Raw genomic sequence first — 19501 nt, forward strand, 5'->3', positions numbered from 1 at the left:
CATTCCACCTCCCTTTCGCGAGTAGACCGACGCCTCCGCGGGGTGGGCGTCTCTCACTTGTGCAGCGAGATCGCCACCTTGAGTCTTCTGCAGCCCCCACCGCTCGCCCTAGTGATGGAAACCGGCTGACGCGGCGTGGCTCGGTATAGAAGCGTATATAGAAGCAAACTAATCTTGGGATCGTCCCGCGTGTAGCGTTTCACACTTTCCCTTGCAGTTGGCCATGATTCGAAGTCTCGGGACAAGCAGGGGTGACCCTTTGCGGGGAGGGGGGGGGGGAGGCGCTCCGAAGGGCTTGTTGAGGGCGTAGAATGCTTGGAAATGTGTGTCAGACGAACGTGTCCGATAATCCACGCAGTCGTGCAAAATCAATGTGGAGGCGAAGAAGAATGAGCCTGGAGACATTTTGCCTGCAGCCAGTGCTTCGGCGAAAATACTTGGCTTCGCCAAGCCATTTCCTGACAGAGCTTGGGACAACTGCTTTCCTTAGCTTACATGTTTCGTCAGTTGGGTTTATCTTCGTCAGAGCAACAACTGCTTTCACCAGCAGAGTTTATATACTTGCCTATGTTGGAACCATAACTTTTCTTTCTTTCCAGCTTTCTTTCCTGCTAAAAAAGGACAGTTGGTGCCTTTACGAAGTCAAATCCTCTTGCTCAAACATTGGATCTATGCTAAAGTCGCAAGATTGAGGCTTCACTTGTTCACCTTCTGCTGATCAGTTATGGCGCGTGATCGCTTTGCCTTGTTGACAGGAAAATTAAGGCACTAGAACTGCAAGTGAGAAGAGACACAGTTTGCGGAAAGTCATTGGTCGGAAGCCCGGTGCCTCCGGTTATCACGTGGTAAAACAAAGTGCACATGCACACCCGATGCTGAACAATTTACTTCCTTCAGGAGTGAACAGCATGCGCAAGTTGCCCACGCCAATCCCTGTCGAAACCGTGCGAGCACAACTCGAGCAACCAGTTAACGAACGGGATCGACTTTCACGCGGGAAATCTTGAGAGCATGAACATCAAGCTTCCTGCCTGTGTTGTGGCTTGTGCGTAAAAGATTCGTCTTAAAAATGCTAAATATGCTCTCGTAAAGAAAGAAAGAAATTCGTACTTTCTCCAGAAGTGCGAAGCACTGAGAGCGCTGGCAAGAGTTCGCGCTGCGCTTCAATTTTTCGGACAGTTTTCTAGGTGTTCGCGAGCCCGACTACGCGGGCGCGACATACGCTGGTGCGCCATAGTTATTTGGCTTAACACGCCGCGTACGTCATGTAATGGAATCGAATAGGCGCCACTACGCTGCCTGTGAAAAGCCGCGCCAGTAAAATGACATCAGTTTCAGGTTCCAACGTCCATATTGTTTTGAAATTATGATACTTAGTAATCAGAGAGGACTTAAGCTAAAAGCCACGCGCTGTTAGTGTAATGTTTTGTGACATATTTGTTTGCTGACTGCCATTTGAAAATTTTCCGGAATAATTCAGTCAGGACCATAGGATCTGGTTTGAGCAACTTTGGTGGTTAGTATTATAGCTTCTACCTTGAACATGCAGCCTATATCACTGCGGCCAACCCTTGAAATGTTGTTCATTTTGCTTAGGGCGGTGGGGCATCTTCGCTGTGTCCCATTTTCGCTGTGTCCCATCTTCGCTGTGTCCCAATTGCCACCGTCAAGAACCCCATAAACATGTGCTGCTGCAATGCGTCGTTGCCAGGATATCTTTCTTGGAGGGCCGTTTATACTTGTTTCCGTGGCCTTGGAGTTGACCGCTTGGTTACATCTGGTCGCTGCTCACGTGGCCGCTTCGCACGACCTTTAATTGCTGCGGGGGCCTTTTCTCTATGGCGTAACCGGTGCGAGGCAGTTGCCGCAGGACGTCGTCGCCGCGCTCTGTTTCCACTTCTGGGGAGGCTCTACTCTGAGCTACTGTCGTTTCTGTCGGAGGAGTTGTTCTTCCTTGGAGAAGAAGAGTTCCTTCGACAGTGGTCATGCCGTTTCCTGTCGGTGGCTGATGGACGCGCATGGCTTAATTTTCGACCCACCTGGTTCTTCAAGCCAGGTCATCAGAAGTATTCATTCAATGCACATAGAACGTAGGTTATTTCTGCGTGTGTGTGTGTGCTCTCGTATACATGATCATTTTTGTACATACACATCTCGTGCACATCACTTCAAAATTGTGTAAAGTGTTCTGTCACATCATCATTGTACATAACCATTGTGTACACTGTATATATGGAACATCATTTTATACATGTGGCATTTAGTTTATGTGTAACTTTGCCTTTCGGTGGGTATATGTGATTATATGTTGGCAAGTGAGGACTCGGGCACTACTTTGAAAACGTGCCATGTTTCGTTTTTTATGTTATCGTCCTGGTAGAATTGTGCCGTCATTGTGACTCAGTGCTCATATTGTTTCTTGTCGAAATAAACTTTTTCTTAACATAAAGCTTTCTACATCTAGGGAAAATTTGAGAAGGAAAGAAAAGCTATCCTAGTGTGAAAACTTGCCCTGTAACGTCATTTAGGCTTCAGCGCAATGACTTCATTAGTTTACAAAAATTTATAAAAACGATCTTGCAAAGAAAGGGTACTGCCAAATTGAACAAGTGTATAGTTAAAGAAACAAACAAAATTAACTAGGGAAATCTAGGGACTTACTTTATCCCATTTAGCGGAAAACTGACTTCAGAGGTTGTCAGCACTGTCCTGCATAAACATATATGTGGCATAAAAATACCCAGATGTACGCGGAACGACGGCGGCGACGACTACGGCGAAAATTCATTTCAGCTGTCCATATAATTGCTATCGAAATAAAAAAAACAACTACAGAAATTCTGAGAATTGTCTACTATAGCGTAAGCATTGTTTGGCTCGGCTGTGACTTAATTCTTGCTTAGTGTTGCTTACTTGCCTTTCCTAGCTCATGTGCACGTCTACCCATGGCCTTTGCGGTGGCAAAGAGTGCTTAGGCTTTATAGTAGACAACTGACAGATTTTCTCGTCGCATCCAACCCCTTTAATGCAATTGTACCAATCTGACCCGTCGTGGTTGCTTAGTGGCTATGGTGCTGGGCTGCTAAGCACGAGGTCGCGCGTTCGAATCCCGGCCACGGCAGCCGCATTTCGATGGGGGCGAAAACACCCATGTACTTAGATTTACGTGCACGTTAGAGAACCCCAGGTGTTTGAAATTTCCGAAGTGCCCCCACTATGGCGTACCTCGTAATCAGAAAGTGGTTTTGGCACGTAAAACCCCATAACTTAATTATTTTAATTGTAGCAATTTAGCCGGAACGCCAGGCGCGCAGCTGCCGCAGTAGTGCGTGAGGCGTTGGGTGAGGGTAGAGTGCATCGCTGAGATGACATGTCACCCTCGCTGTCGCTCACGAAAGCCTGCGTTATGCATGCGCGAGTTTCTTGTCCACACAAGCTCTCGCTTGCGTTCTGACTGCGCCTCGGTAAGGCCCGGTGAAAACGCGCCAAGCGTCTCAACGCGCTCGCTTGCCCGCGCGGTGTTCATGACTCGAGGGATGTTCAGCAGCGTTCAATTGAACGGTGGGCCACACCCAAACTTCAAGTTGGCCCAACCCCAAATTTAAGTTGGCCTAACCCCAAATTTAAGATGACCCACCCTGAAATTTTTGCTGGCCCGCCTCCAGATTTCCACTTGACGCATCCCCAAATACAAGTTGGACTATCCCCAAATTTCAAGTTGGCCCACCCCCACATTTTCGCGTCACTGCTCGCGTGTTCGTCGTCGTCGTCTTCCACAGCAGGCTGGCTCTATCTTGAAAGCGATCGTCTTGCGCGAAGGAGGGACTATGGGTAAGCATAGATTACGCATTTGCAAACTTGTGGCATGTTGAGTGTTCCCGAATGCAGCACCGAATTACGTGTTCGGTGGCCATAGTGATGATCCTCATCTGCCGACAACGCTGGTCTCCCGAATGACGAGATTCGAGCAAGGATTTGACGAGAAACGTGAGGAAAACAGGCTTAATCGGCTGGGTCTTGCTGATTGTTAATCGCAGGTTAGCTTGCCAGGGGATGCACGTATCTCAGGCCGCCCCATTAATGTCATCACGCTTTGTGCTGCTTCAGAAATAAGTAAAAAAATTCCAGCAAGCGTGCGTAGGTGTCCCAGTGCGACCATTTTTCTTCCAGGAGTGCAGTGCGCGGCGAAAGAATATATCCACACCAATAAATGTGCGCACACGCGCGAGCGATTTTGTCAGAGCGATAATCTATCAAAGTAATCAGCCGGAAAGCGTGGTCGTATTGCGGCTCCGGAAGAGTTTACCATCCTAAAGCTGGAGCCGGGCGTGGGCTCCCTTGAACTCCTGCTTTAGCACGGCAGTGTGCTTTTGTCTGGCGGGCACATGGACGCTCGCAAGACATTAACATAGACTTGCAAACAAGACAAGAACAGGAAGCACGAAGAATTCATTGCTGGCTCTTATTTACTGCCAGTTTGTTTTGATCCCGGGGATTACTTCCACACACGTTTAGATGGCTAACGCATTGACCTGCGAATAACTAGGCATCTAGAGCATTAACCTGCTTTGGAGCATCGATGTTCTATACGCCTCTTTAAGTTTCACTTTGCCAGAAGGGTAGTACGATACGTCTGGAATGAGATGCCACGTGGTCCATTGAAGAAAGCGAGATGACCGATGTCCACAGTCCCACATGATCATTTGGAATCGTCTACGAAAGCCCGTATTTTCCCATATAAGCCTATGTGATCATATAGGAAATATCTAATGGAGCATACAGGTCTCTTCTGACAAGAAAGACGAAATTTAGCTTTTAGAGAACGTCGAGGTCTGAACTTGTCGACTTAGCGGACTGGCCCACGGCCACTGAAACCGAAATAGCGCCATCCGAAACGAAAGACAAGAAGGCAAAGGCCAGCTTCCTCCCGAAGGAAACTCGGGATCTCTAGTACCGCCCCCTGACGGAGGGATCCTTTACGAACACCCCCATTCCGCGCTGAAGAAATCGGCGCCGAGAGAAACCGATCTTTCGCAGGTCGAGACGTGATGAAGCTACAGATTCTCTTTGTTTTGATCTGTAATGTACGGCTCCTTCTTTCGGGTAAGTTGTTTACTTACTTTAAGAGCCGCAGCGTTTTTGTTCTTTTTACTGCCTTTTGCTGTCACGTTGAAGCTGTCATAGAGTTAATGCGATAGCGTTGTACATGACAGGCACCTTCATTCGTGCGAGATGCCAACGCAAAACTAACGGTGGCTCGATCTCGGAAGCAGTGTAAGGAAATGAGTATGTAGGCCCATTTTTAAACCAGTGCTCGATGCACGTCCTTGAAAAAACGTCTTTTTCTTTTAGTAACCGTTGGTCGATGGGAACGTCCGATACATTAGAACCGGCTATCTTAAAACTCGCTAGGGTTGTCTTAGGCTGGCGAAGACTAGCAACTACTTTTTCCCTTTTCGTCACGTTGACGTTCCCGCATGGCTCGACGTTGTGTCTAGATCCACACCTCTGAATGCGAAATTGGCTGACTGCGTGCCAAACTTGACTATGAATATGTCTGAACAGAAGTACCCCGTGAGAATCAAACAAAGTGAAGTTGTCTTCGAATGAGATTTTGTTTGCGTTTCAAGTATAAGCATATACAAAATCCGTGACAGCAGGAAGGTGGATTAAGAAGTTTCTTTTGTTAATTATGCGTTTGATGTTTGTAATTGCTCGCGAGAAGCGCATAAATCGCCTGTGTAAGCAGATTTGGAGTAGCTAACATCGCGTTATTATTAAAGTTACTGTTAGTTTAACATTGCGGACGCTGTACTATGACTTTTCAATTATCGTGATTGGCACCCATCCAGCTACACTTAGTAAACGCCCGGTTAGCAGCTGTACGCGCTGCACGGTTGCCCAGCTCCACTTCTTCATCTTGATCCCAACAAGAATATGAGTTAGTGCCCTTTGCCGCATCCACATCGCTCTGTTCCTACGTCATAACGTTACGCCGATCAGATTCTACTGCATCGGTCGTAGCATGGTCCTCGGCAATCTCTATAGCTTCTCCGTCATTCTCCAAGTGCTAGCGGGCTTTTGAAAAGCGTCGGGAGTGATTAAAAAATTATAGTGCGCGCACTTATACATATATAATTTTATCTTACCCTATTTTCGTTCAAGTGGCTGAGGAGTTCTATAAAGATTTATACAGTACCATTGGCACCCACGACGATAATAGAAGAGAGAATAGTCTAGAGGAATTTGAAATCCCACAAGTAACGCCGGAAGAAGTAAAGAAAGCCTTGGGAGCTATGCAAAGGGGGAAGGCAGCTGGGGAGGATCAGGTAACAGCAGATTTGTTGAAGGATGGTGGGCAGATTGTTATAGAAAAACTGGCTACCCTCTATACGCAATACCTCATATACCAGAAGAATAAGGATGGGCTGGGGTGCGTTTGGCAGGCATTCTGAAATCATGAACAGCAGGTTGCCCCTATCCCTCAAGAGAAAAGTGTATAACAGCTGTATCTTACCAGTACTCACGTATGGAGCAGAAACCTGGAGGCTGACGAAAAGAGTTCTCTTTAAATTGAGGACGACGCAACGAGCTATGGAAAAAAGAATGATGGGTGTAACGTTAAGGGATAAGAAAAGAGCAGATTGGGTGAGGGAACAAACGCGGGTTAATGACATCTTAGTTGAAATCAAGAAAAAGAAATGGGCATGGGCAGGACATGTAATGAGGAGGGAAGATAACCGATGGTCATTAAGGGTTACGGACTGGATTGCAAGGGAAGGGAAGCGTAGCAGGGGGCGGCAGAAAGTTAGGTGGGCGGATGACATTAAGAAGTTCGCAGAGACAACATGGCCACAATTAATACATGACCAGGGTAGTTGGAGAAGTATGGGAGAGGCCTTTGCCCTGCAGTGGGCGTAAGCAGGATGATGATGATGATGATGATGATGATGATGCTTTTCTTCTCATCATTTCGGCCCTTATACCATCCCCTTGTGCAGAGTAGCCAACCGGACAATTAATCTGGTTAGCCTCTGACTTTCCCCTCTAGTTTTCTTTCTTTCTTTCTCTCTCTCTCTTTCCAAGCTTCTGTCCCACACGTTAGTACTGGCACAGTGCTTTGATTGTACACTTTTACTTTCGAAGATAACGGTGAGCTGCCTGCCATTACTAGGGAATGCCTGCCACATGCCATCCAAACCGTTTTGATTCGATTTTACTTTAGCAGCTTATAATTTCTTTCTTCTTTAGTTACTCTGCTCATTTCAACGCAGTTTTTTTTTGTGCCAATTTCACCCTTCGAGAACAGTCCATTTGCTAGAACGGCTCGATTTACCCAAGCTAAGAATCTCGCAGGGAGTGACATCATTGTCAGCCGAGAAAAAGAAAAACAAAAGATGCCAATTTTGAGTTTGACTTGACAAAGCACGAACAACATTTCACATCAACCAAGATTGAATGACTGAGATCTTTATTGAATATTCCGGCGCTTTGGCCTACGTTTGGAGGGCTAGGGAAATTCAGGTATGGGAAAGGAAGGGAAGGCACGGGTACATATATATGATAGTCAGTCTGCGCAGGCCTCATAGTCTAAGCAGTAACCCAGAATCGTCAGCGGGAAGGCCAGCAGCGATTCTTACACGGCTGGCTTATTGAGCCCGTACACTGTCGGATCCAGGCCTCGTATTACGGAATCGTCGTTGAGTCTAAACTGTATCTTCATGAGCCTGATTTCTAAAACAAGTTAAGATTAAATGTCAATTGAAGATAAACACTTACAAAGTAATATTCTAATAATAAGAATGAATAAAGTAGCAATGAAATGGTAATCGACTAAATGTATTTAGTATATTAGTTCCTGATTAGTAACTGTTTGCTGAACACCGCGCCTGAAAGCTCGCCTCCAACCTAAGGATTACACTACTTTCAGCTTCACGTTAAATATATCGAGTTTAAATGTAAATATTGAAGTAAGAAAAATAAATTCTGGGGTTCTACGTGTCAAAACTGATTTGATTATGAGGCGCGTGACAGTGAGGAGTTCCACGTTAACTCGAAAGGCCCGGGGTTCTTTAACGTGCAACCAAATCTAAGTACACGAGCGTTTTCGCACCTCCCTGCATCGAAGTGCGGCAGTCGTGGCCGGGAATCGATCCCGTGACCTCGTGCTTACCAGTGCAGCACCGAAAGCCACTGAGCCACCACAACGCGTCGGCATCAGAGTCTGCGTAGCCAGAATGATACGTTGGTCTTTGGTAAGGGTGCAAACGGATAAGTGTAATTCATGCAGGAAGGAGCCCGCTGAATTAGACGTGAGTCAATAAGTCAATTATCATTACGCAATTAGACACTTAGATGCGGTATCGAGAAGCCCAGGTCGCAAGCATTACACACTTGCGCTTTTTGCTCATTCTCTCTTCCTAATGTATGCAGGTGCGTTATTCTGGCACGTGACCCCAGCGGTTAAAGGGGCATTGCACGTCCGCTATCTTGGCCTGGAGCGGAGCTGGTTAACACTCCTAGGGACTAATTTAGTGTACGAACTCTTAAAGGAAAGAGAGAGAGAGAGAGAAACAAGAAATGGGTGAGGGATGGCCGTTACGGTGGCGTAATTTGTAAATCACCGCACTCGTAATGCGGGGGGCGGGGGTTCACTCCCCACCTGGGGCAAGTAATCTTTTCGTCCACGTTTATTTCCATTTAACTTATTATTTCTGCATTTAAGTTAAACATAGCTGTTACACTTCGACTATGCTTTATCTGTCTAGCAAGGTCCGTCACTTCGTATATGATCGAGCCATTCGGGTCCCCTATTATTCTGGTTCGCTACATGCAAAAGGCCGTTTTAACTTCTTTCCAGAAGAAACACCGAAACAAGGGATGCAGACGTACATCGAGCGTCTCCACGAGAAGCTCCTGAGTGCTGACGTGTACGACAAAACACTGAGGCCCGTCCCTACCTCTAACGAGAGCACGGCCACCTTGGTCGAGGCGTCCTTCCCTCACCGCCACATCGTCAGCGTCGTAAGTGTGGGCCACGCGAACTTGCTGCGCCCGTAGCGTAAGTGACAACCTGCACACAGTACGTTAGCCTGTTGGCGAGTCCCTATGTCTAACCTGCCAAGCAAGCGGAACCTGACGTGTATTTTTAGTGCGACTCTAATAGTTTGACCGATAAAAGCAAAGCCGATCATCCGCTTGATTGTGGTTGCTTGTACTTGACTGTTGCCATCAGGGGTTTAAGTGTTCACGGGAATTCGTGAGTTTCTTTTGTCTGTTTGTTCTCAGAGACCTCAGTTTCCCAATTCGTTTTCCGCGCAGGAACTCGAGGAGGGATGGCTGACTGTTGTTGGACCACTGCTGCTCGTAAGTCTCAATTTTCCTGGTTTAGTAAGGCTTAATTCTCCGAAGAGATAGCTCATCACTGCTGCTAATACAATTTTTATTCATAGAAGAAGAAATTAAGCAAAAAAAAAAATAGAATTATTCACACGTTAATGCGAGCTACGAGATACGATGTAGAAGGGGGAGCCATATAGTCCCGGACTGCACCGTGAATTCCTGTCCCTGTCTGAAAAAAAAAAAAAGAAGGAAAAGTACAAGAAACTTTCAAGTACTATAAGAAGACGACAGAACGATTTCTTAATTGCAACTATTTGTTTACGCTGGAAAACACATTATATGCTGGGTACATTTTTTAGACCATGGGAAATTTTAAAAAATCGCCTATTTCAAGTAGCACAATTATAGTTCTGGAGCTCGATTACTCGAACAGGCGGACAAAACTTGCGGAAGAAATAAAAATGCTTTATCACCTAATTTTAAACGTTCTCTATTTAAGTATTTAAGTAATTGCTTTACGACACATTGTAATTTACGAATTGTTGCTGGTGAGCTCGCAAGGAGTATTCATTTGGAATAAATTGTCATACTGACACTAGTTTCGAGAATTCCATAAATTGAGGACAAAATACACTGACGAAGCAGTTACTTTAGTGCTTCCATGCATAAAAGGTCCTTTTCTAAAGAAAAGAAAAGTAATCGTGATAACCACGAGTTTGACGATGCATATCTGGAAACATGGGCCATCATTGGAATTTGTTTCAGGTGCGTATGCCTGGTAGACTGGGGATATGCTTCAGAAGGATTGACTATTTGGTTAGTTAGTCATAAATGTTGTCCGGAAGTACCTTGTCGATTCGGCATCTACTATTCATGAACTTAAATATGTGCTTGAAAGTCATCTATACTATTCTAACATATTGAGTGATTTTTTTTAATAACTTGAATATGCATTTCAACTTACTGTGCAACTAACATCGGCCTCTTCGAGCAATCAAATTCTAGGATTAGAATTTCGTTATCTGCCACAGGCAATTTTTGAAAATTCTATATATTCTAAGAAAAAGAAACACGTTTGATATGCAGGTTTGCCGTTACGACATGCGCAGATGCAGGAGTGTATCGTAAGCGTACGTGGGATCCACAGTGTCTGCCAATCAGATCACGTTCACATTTTATTAGTCTAAATGATGGATCAATAAATGGTGGGACACGACTCCCCAAATGAATATGGGACGCTCGCTCATTTGCGATGCCACTGCACTGAGTGCTCCAGCGCAATTGGAATTTCTCGAGACTAAAATATGCGCGGGAAAAGTTGCGCCACAATTGCTCATGAATTCGCGCCAGTCTTATCGCATTCGACGAAGTTATCCCTAAGGCATTCTATTGACAGATTCGTTATTCTAGAAGAAATAAGTGATGCGATTGGATTAGCAGACACATAGAATTCTGCCTGTACTGACGATTCGCCATTGCATCTGTGCGTGTCTGTATTGCAATGTCGTATACATGTGCCTGTGTGTCTTGAGGAACTAGATGTACATGAACGGTCACCCTGTCGTTTTTCTTGTCTTTGAATTTTATCTGCTTGTTTTATTTTTCCACATTCGGACGTTCTGCTGTGAGTATTGCTTAAAAAGACACGCACACCACTTATGTAGAGTAAAATAGTAAATACATATTATGTGATATAAATATTATGCTTACTATAGATGAAATAAATTACTGGTTGGTTGAATGATTGATTGATTTATTGATTGATTACTAATACGTGACATGAGTGCTTTGCGCCGACGTTTCTCATTGGTCTCTGCGGCACAAACGAGATTTGTCACTAATAGATGAGAAATCACCATTTCGGAGACATGCGTCTTATAATTATTAATTTAATAATGATTAAGCTGTCGTTAACCGCAATACTTTCGATTGTCCCACGAGAACTATACCTGTTACCGAGTTCACGTTAGGCACAATGGGGGCCATGTTAGGGACAAAATCAGTGGAGAAAATTACACGTTCCTCGTTTAATTGCGAGCCGTGCAAATGATTAGTGAATACTAGTTTTCTCTCTATATTTTCATGCGTAATACAAGCCGCGCAGTTAATGTTACCGTTGTCCTCGGTGAACTAAACAAGGCACCTTGTGTAAATTTGAAGGGGATAATAGGGGAAATTTTACGAGTGATGTAAGCAAAGTTCGAAGTGCGTGAGTTAGGTACGGCGTTTGCATTTTGAGAATAACGTAAAATTTCGCCCGCAATCCAAGAAGATTTATAAGTGAGTCTGAAATCATGGTGAAATTTCATGAAAAATGGATGCAACATTATGGATGATTAGTATGAGTGGTTAAGTGTGTGTAGGTAAGTTGCAGTCTTTGGAAAAAATACCTTAGGACAAGTACTCGAAAGCGTTATACAGCCGTTATTAACAAAATCTTTCAGTGTTCCTGGAGAACTATATGTGGCACCAATTTTACATTTAGTAGAAATTGTGTCTGATGTCTGAATGTTGTCTGTCTGAATTATGCGGAATTTTGTCTAACGCGTGTGCTGAGCGATATTTGTGTGCATAGGTTACTTAACGGTGCTGTGCAAACGTTAAACGCTTGCTTTCCTGCTTCCGTGAGCTAGCGACGTAAAACGCTAAATTTAAATTTGCACAAAATTGGGTCAATGTGAAAAGTGGTACGCGCGCAACGTTTTAGATTGTGATTTAGATACAGGGAAATGAAACTGTCGACTGGATTAGTAAAAAAATTGGTTTTCGGCGACGAAAGCGTTCCGTAACCTGCCCGTAACGTTTATCAGCCGCGATGGCATTGAAAGAGCAAAAGATCAGTTGCATCTAGGGGTGATATTTTCGAGCGACAACTTCCAGTGGTACTTCATCTTGGAGAGCTTTCGCGAGCCTCTAAATCAAATGCGTCGAAGCAGACAGACTAAAACGTTTCTGCCACAGCGCATTAAACGCCGTCTGTCGTCTGGAACTGCGCGCTGCGTCTGTCACGAGCGAGAACGCGACGCGGGGGCGACAAACGCCCGGGGGTTTACAGCGCGCACGGAGCCACCAGTCATCCCGGCTCGCCCTTAGCCTTTGCACCTGCCACGGATTAACTCCAAGGTACAGTGCGTCGACTGCGTATGCACTCAGGCGCGCGGGCAACCATACGCAGCCACGACCGGGCTAGAAAGGGGATATATGGGGAGACCAAAGGCATTGGCGAGACGCGCGCTCACCTCCACTCCCTTCTCCACGCTTGATCACGTGACCTCCTTGTGACTCTAAATTAAACCGACGCTATTAAGGGGAGTTGCGCAACAGTTTTCGAGCGGCGGCGGGGTCGGTACTAAATGTCAATCACCGAACAGCCAGCAACGCAACCTGCGTCGGAGGCACGAACTTGCTTTGAAGCCTAATTACGAATGATTGTAAGATGGAAAAAGTTAACTTGGGTATACCCCATTTCAATAGGCAGTTTCATTTCGCGGTTTATTTTTGCTTGTAATCCGTAATTATTTTGTTTCTCACGTCGCGTTTTGCCGGGGGTCCAACGTTGGATGTTAGCTAGGAGGCAGTTCACAGCCGCGCCAATAAAGTTGCATCGTTTTCAGGCTCGAGCTCCGTTATTGTTTCGCACTTCTAATATCTTGGTATGAAAATATTTAATATAAAAGGCATGTGCTGGTCGGTGTTTTGTTTCATGACGTTTGCTTGTGGGCTGCCATTCTCATAATCTGAGGAACAATTTTGCCAGGACTGTCACACCTAGCTCTGATATTTGTTTTGTAAGTGCGGACATGGAGGTTACCGTTGTGTCGTGATGAGCGTTAACCGCTGCTCCAGTTGCGCATTCACGGGATTGGTGCCTATAGCGGCACCCGTGTATAGTAGGGTGTTTGCGGGGAGACTGACTGACTGGCTAGGCATCTGAGGAGGCATCTATCTCGCTGCTGCCTCTTTGCGCCCAGCGTTGTGCTCAGGGCGCATGTTGCGTGGCAGCCGGTGCGATGGTGATTCTCGCTAGGAGTTTGGAGGGTAACGTGTTGGCCGGTACGAGGCGAGAGCGAAGGCAAATCGACGGCATTCGCTGCTTGAAGGCTGCCGTCTATTCCACTCAGACAACATTGCATGCGCACAACTGCGCTGCAGGAACTGTGTAGGGCACCTGTGCCTACGGCACTCATGCCAGCAGCAGTAGGCTGACGGCCTGGCTCAGCTTCGGAGCCAACTGAGTAGAACGTTGTTGTTGTTGTTGTAGTTGTAGTAGTAGTAGTAGTAGTAGTAGCAGTAGTAGTAGTTGTTGTTGTTGTCGTCGTCGTCGTCGTCATCGTCGTCATCGTCGTCGTCGTCGTCGTCGTCGTCGTCGTCGTTGTTGTTGTTGTTGCCTCAACACATAACTCGTACCCACGAGGGGGATTGGCCACACTGCATAGACTGAAACGTACGCCCGACAGCATACCAAAAAGGTTTGCAGACCTAACCCGCCAAGCACGGGAGACGCGTGTTCCGTCGATGCTGTGCCAGACAGACGACGCTTCGAGTGTGATAAGTATGATTTCCGTAGCAATAAAAACGAAGAAACTTTTCGAACGTACAGGTGTGGACAGACGACGCCCTCTCCTGGAACTCGAGCGAATACGGCGGTCTCACTTCCCTGGACATTCCAACGGGTGAAATCTGGACACCGGATCTGTCGGTCTTGAATGCGTAAGAAATCATTCTTTAGCTGCGCTCACCCATCCCAAGTCGTCTCTTTGCTTTGGCAGCCCTGTTGGATTTCCTTGTGCAGAGCAGCCTAATCAACTTGCTTTGATTTCTGGATTCTTGCGGAGACTATACTTGCATTGAGCGTTTGCTTCTAGTGCTTATAGTGTGCGCGCGTAGTGTTTCTATTGCCCAGATGGCGCGAATGCTTAATTATTAATGCGGATACGTATGCCTCACTTCTGGTTAGTTTTTTTTCTTTCTCGATGACTTATTATGCTGCTGTGTCTGGATTGTGCGGGCGTGTGTTACACAGTAAAAGGAGTAGCTCCAGTTTTTAGCTGCGTATTCAGTTTGCTAACTCTGATGTGACTTATAACGTTCTCGTTCCTCAAGAAAGAAAGAAAGAAAGAAAGAAAGAAAGAAAGAAAGAAACTAACAAACAAACCAAGAAGCAAACAAACAAACAAACTAAGAAAACAAAACTAACCTATTCCTGATCCTGAAATGTCTTCACTAGACGTTCGCCGTGCATTTCTTTGATGTAGCCCAACAGGTTTCTGCAACCGCACTTAAACCGTCCGTCACATAAAGAACAGATGACGTCGAATAAATGCGAGCGTTGTTCGACAGATATAGAACAGCGTATGGTGCCTTACGTGTGTTCAATGCAATCACTGTGCGTAACGACATGGTGTGCGGGAGTTGAAGAAATTAAGTTTAACACACGGGAGCACACACACAAAAAACATAAGGGGGCGTTGCACCATCTGGTGCCTGGTGTCAAACATCACCAAGACGAGGCATTCCACTAGCTCCGGTGCGTCGAAGGCAGTAACTCGGGCTGTAGTTGATCTGTCATGCTGTGGCTGTGTACATATGTTTTTTTATCAAAAGTTTCAGTTGCCAGTCGGCGCTGTGTCTGTGAAATAAGGAAAGGAAGTGAATATTAACAATCGATGCTGTTTGAAACAAACCTTCTTTCCCTTTATTCCCCCTCCCCCAGTAATCCAGAAGATTTTCACATCGAGTACAACGAGGTGTACCTACAAAACAGCGGCCAGATATTTCAGGTAATCACAGTGAATATCCCCAGCGTAGGGTAGCAAACCGGATGTTACCATCTGGTTAACCTCCCTGCCGTTCCCCTTTCTTCTGTCTCTCGCTCTCTCTCACAGTGCACATCTCTTTGGTGTATGCGAGTGCGAGTCGGACACGTTTGTGCATCAATGAATAAAGCAGCGTTTTCTTAAAAAAAAAAAAAGTAACTGGAACGCCAATGCATTTCGTGCAAACTGGTGGTGCAATGCAAACTGGTGCAGTCCGGAGAATTCGTACCAAGTGGATACGCCTTGCGAGCTTACCGGCTGTAATTCGTAGACTGAAATATTGACCGTAAAGCTAATAATTAAAAAAGTTAAGTAACGTAATTACGCTAATTATTTAATTAAGTACTTTGATTTCTCGTAGGAGTAATGGCCGCCTGATCGAGTAATTTGGATCAAGGATTAGAATTGTGCTATCCACCACAGGCAATCTTGAAAAACTTGGTGCAGCTATACTTTTGTCCAAGCCACTGGCCGGGACGTACCGCTTTAGAGATGCTACAACGCTGTGAATTTGTATATACGCATCTCTTCCTTATACCATCATCATCATTCATCAGCCCTTTCCCTCCCCGTCCATTTTCATTTTCCCTTTATTAATTAGCTTCGCCGTCTATATCACGTATGACTTTTGTGGGATTTGGACACATCTGTGAAAGTTTCTCTTCTTTTGTAGTGTTTCTTTAAATGGATCATGGTTAAGGCCCGACCAACGACACGTAGCTGCACACTGATTGCTGCCTTGTCGCAATGCTGCAGTCTCCGTACGCGCGCATCAAGGTCCCGTGCCCCATGGACCTTGCCGATTTCCCCAGAGACGCGCACACGTGCAAGATACGCTTCTCGTCGCTCGTCTACAGTGACGACATGCAGCAGTACGACACCGTGGCCGACCTAGCAGAGAACGCCCTGACTGCTACCGATGTGCGTATTAGACTTGCAGTCGTAGCTACGTCTTCGCGTAACTTGTCTAATAGCCTGACAGGCAGCGCACCGTCTGGGCGTAAAAATACTGTAGTTTCCAATACAGCCGCTGAGAACGGGATGACTTCATTTGCATATTGTTTTTTTTTTTCGAGAACTATGGCCATTAAGCGAAGCAATGAATGGAAAATTGAAACTAAAATGAAATTTTAAATAAAAGCGCAGTTATGTGCAGAAGCTACTTTTATTGCGTACAGATGCGATCCCAATTTTTTAAACAATAGTGATTTTTATTTTTCGTAAGTTTTCTGCAATGTATTCGTGAAAAGGCGTCTGGGTCCATAGTCGGCTCTAGGCTAGTGTTTTGGACCGGTTACAATAAGCGTTATTGCGAACGATCCGTAGTCAACGAAAAAAGAAAGACATACATTTACGCCAAAAAGGTGACACTATAGCTGGGTATAAGGCAACCTTTAACACAAAGTGTTAGAATTTATTATAGTACAGCGCAACACGACGCATTACAATGTAATACGCCGGAGAAAGATAATTTGCAGAGAACATATACTTATTTATACAGTAAGAAGTGTTAGCGATACATTTAATGCTATAGCCATAATGTTAGTCCCTATTTCAGCTCCAACAGTCGAGGTTTTATCGTTCGGACGCCGAATAAGCAACAGTAGACAGACAAGCGACATACAGCTTGATGATGTAATGAATTTGTCCCGTTGCTTTATTATGACCATTTGGGGTAAACTTTATTGTTTGGTCTTTTGTTTCTTGGGCCTTGAAGCCTTGGCAGGACCACCAGTGGGAAGTGACAGTGTTCCCGGCATGGGGCAGCGGTCAGCTGTTGAACAGGTGATAATCGTTCTTGATATTCGGAGAAGCCATTATCTTTCAAGCAGCTTGACTAATCCCTAATTCAAGTTGGCCGTGTTTCTTTGGGAGGGCGGGGTGAGCATGCAGGAGTCATCAAATTACCCGCATGAGAACTGGTAACTGGTTAAGCTTATGGCTCACTCCCACACCCAAAGGATATCTGTCTCAATTGACTCTCTGTTATCTTAGTCACTCGTTCAGTCACTCATCATTCATTCCATCACTCTTCTGTTCGCTTACCCGTCGAACAACCACCCATGTGCCCCATATGTATTGGCTCCAGAGCGCGTTCCTATAGGACTACTTGATGCGACGAAGAGGTCATCTATGAAACAATATGAAATAGGAAAGAAAATGAAATGAGAAAGGAAAATGTTTGTGATAATTCAAAGCTCAGTGTCCTACTGGTCGAAGTCAGATAACGGTGCTTGAGAATGCGTAGTTATACAAGAAAAATTCACATGAAGACGACTCGTGCATTTTGAGTGAAAATTGGGCAGAAACCATGAACACGTTATGTTGGAAGGTCGGAGATGTCGAAGGATTTAACCAGCAATAAACGGGAAAGCAGTTGGCTTGACAAAGTCTTTGCGTTTTGGGGGAAGTAGGGAAAATGTATATGAAACTTCTGTGGAGATTGTGGCGCAAGGTTAGGGAAAACATGAAGCGAACGTTCTGTATAGTACAGTGTAGCTTAGAGTACAAACATATTTAAAAATATTTAACTGCACAAGACAGCTTCAAAGAATGCGCTTCGGGGCATGGGCGACCGCCCTGTTAGTAAAAAAAGATACTTCGGATCGTCATAATCATTCTAGTTGTCATCGTCATAATCACCATCAGTTCAGCGTGCCCACGCCTTTGTATGTGACCATCCGCTGTCTTTTCTCCAAAAATTCAACCATTATTCATTTTTCTTTCGCGCGCGAAAGAAAAATGAATAATAGTTGAATTTTGAATGGTTTAATAGTTGAATGAATAATAGCTCAATAGTTGAATCGCGCGCGCGCGCGCGCGCACGCACGCACGCACGCACGCACGCACGCACGCACGCACGCACGTTAAGTTACACACACGTTAAGTTACAATCGCGAACTCTATCACGCGGATCGTTGCACTTCTTTCTACCTTTTGCTGACTCAAAAGATCGCTGGGTCACGTGATAAACGAGCCTCCGAAGAATCCCGAGACTGGGCAATTAATCTGGGCATTGTTCGCGTGTGTTCGCGCACGCAACCACAGGACGTACCTGGAGCTGACGTTCCGGCTCCGGAGGCGTTCCTCGGAGCACCTGTTCAGCGTGACCCTGCCCTGGTTATCGTCCGTGGTGCTGATGCTTCTCGTCTTCTGCCTGCCCGCCAACTCTAGCCGTCGCCTGACCCTGTGCTGCATCAACATGCTGCTGCTTGCCCTCATGCTACGCAGAATGGTCCCGCTTCTCGGAGACTCCTATAGACCACCCAGGATAAGTAAGGAACAACAGGGCAAAAATACAAGAGGCGACGTGCGACGACCATTATTTCCACTGTTATTGCAATCTCATGAAAAGGGCGAATTGTCCTAATGGTCACTTCATTGAAAGCTCACGTTTTCTAACCTCGCCTCTTGCAATGCTAATAGCAATCTTCTTCTGAACCCTCTGACTCGTTCCCTCACTGCGGGTGGAATATATTACGTCACCCTCACCGCTCGCAGTGTTCTTCCTGGAGGGCGCCATGCTGCTGCAGGCCGTGGTCGCGGCGATCGCCGTGGCGTTCCTCAACGTGACGTCGGAGCACGTGCTGTTTCCGGTGGAGGTTCCGGCTTCCGTGGTCCGGTTGCTGACCGGCCCGGCCGCCGCGGCGCTCTGCCTCTGCCACCTCGACATGACGAGACACGGAGCGGCTCACACCGCTCCACCTTCCCGAGCGGACGACTCTTCCCTGCAGCAGCCGGTCACGAGGCTGGGCCAGGAGCGGGCCAGGGAGTGGCTTTTGGTGGCCCACGCGCTCGACCGACTGTTTGTCGTCGTCTTCCTGGTTGCCGCCCTTTGCGTGATGCCGCTGTGAGGATACTTTATAAAGATGAATTTAGACAGTCTGTGGACTGTCTCCATACTTCAAGCTAAATCGCTTGCCATCTTATTGACTTACGCTGTTGACCGTACGACCCACGGCGGTAGCTAAGTGGCCTTGGCGTTGGTTTGCCGAGCTCGAGTCGCGGGTTCGATCCCTGCCACAGAAGCCGAAATGGGATGGCCCCGGATTGCAATAACACTCGTGCACTGTGAACTGGGGGACTCGATGAAAAAACCGCGGTGGTCAAAATTACTCCGGAACTTTCTACTACGGCGCCCTTCATAGTGCACTGCGCAGTTGTAGTATATTAGTCCCCTCAATTTAGGTACGATATAAAGTATAAATGAAAGTATTAAGTATACCGTCATATAAAGTACACCCTATTAATTACACCGTATAAACTAGGCGACAGCTTACTGGCCAATATCGTCAAGAAATCTGTGTTCTTCTAAGGTTATTTTTTTATCTTATCGCTGGAGA

General features: G+C 46.0%; 1 protein-coding gene across 1 annotated transcript; it reads left to right on the forward strand.

Moving 5' to 3' along the window:
* Nucleotides 1-5035: 5035 nt before the first annotated feature.
* On the forward strand, nt 5036-19401 carry LOC126527175 (neuronal acetylcholine receptor subunit beta-4-like). The gene is made up of 9 exons (XM_072284310.1): nt 5036-5103; nt 8861-9024; nt 9322-9366; nt 13943-14052; nt 15056-15122; nt 15915-16079; nt 16876-16943; nt 18207-18433; nt 18660-19401. The coding sequence occupies exons 1-9, from the start codon at nt 5049-5051 to the stop codon at nt 19010-19012; spliced, it is 1254 nt and encodes a 417-aa protein (XP_072140411.1). The 5' UTR covers nt 5036-5048; the 3' UTR covers nt 19013-19401.
* The last annotated feature ends 100 nt before the right edge of the window (nt 19402-19501 follow it).

This window comes from Dermacentor andersoni, chromosome 9 (genome assembly GCF_023375885.2).
Source record: "Dermacentor andersoni chromosome 9, qqDerAnde1_hic_scaffold, whole genome shotgun sequence".
NCBI lineage: Eukaryota > Metazoa > Arthropoda > Arachnida > Ixodida > Ixodidae > Dermacentor > Dermacentor andersoni.

Coding starts and splice junctions, on each gene's coding strand:
- LOC126527175 (XM_072284310.1), top strand. CDS start 5,049: ATGAAGCTACAGATTCTCTTTGTTTTGATCTGTAATGTACGGCTCCTT. Junction 5,104..8,860: donor TGTACGGCTCCTTCTTTCGG/GTAAGTTGTTTA, acceptor ACTTCTTTCCAG/AAGAAACACCGAAACAAGGG. Junction 9,025..9,321: donor ACCGCCACATCGTCAGCGTC/GTAAGTGTGGGC, acceptor TTTTCCGCGCAG/GAACTCGAGGAGGGATGGCT.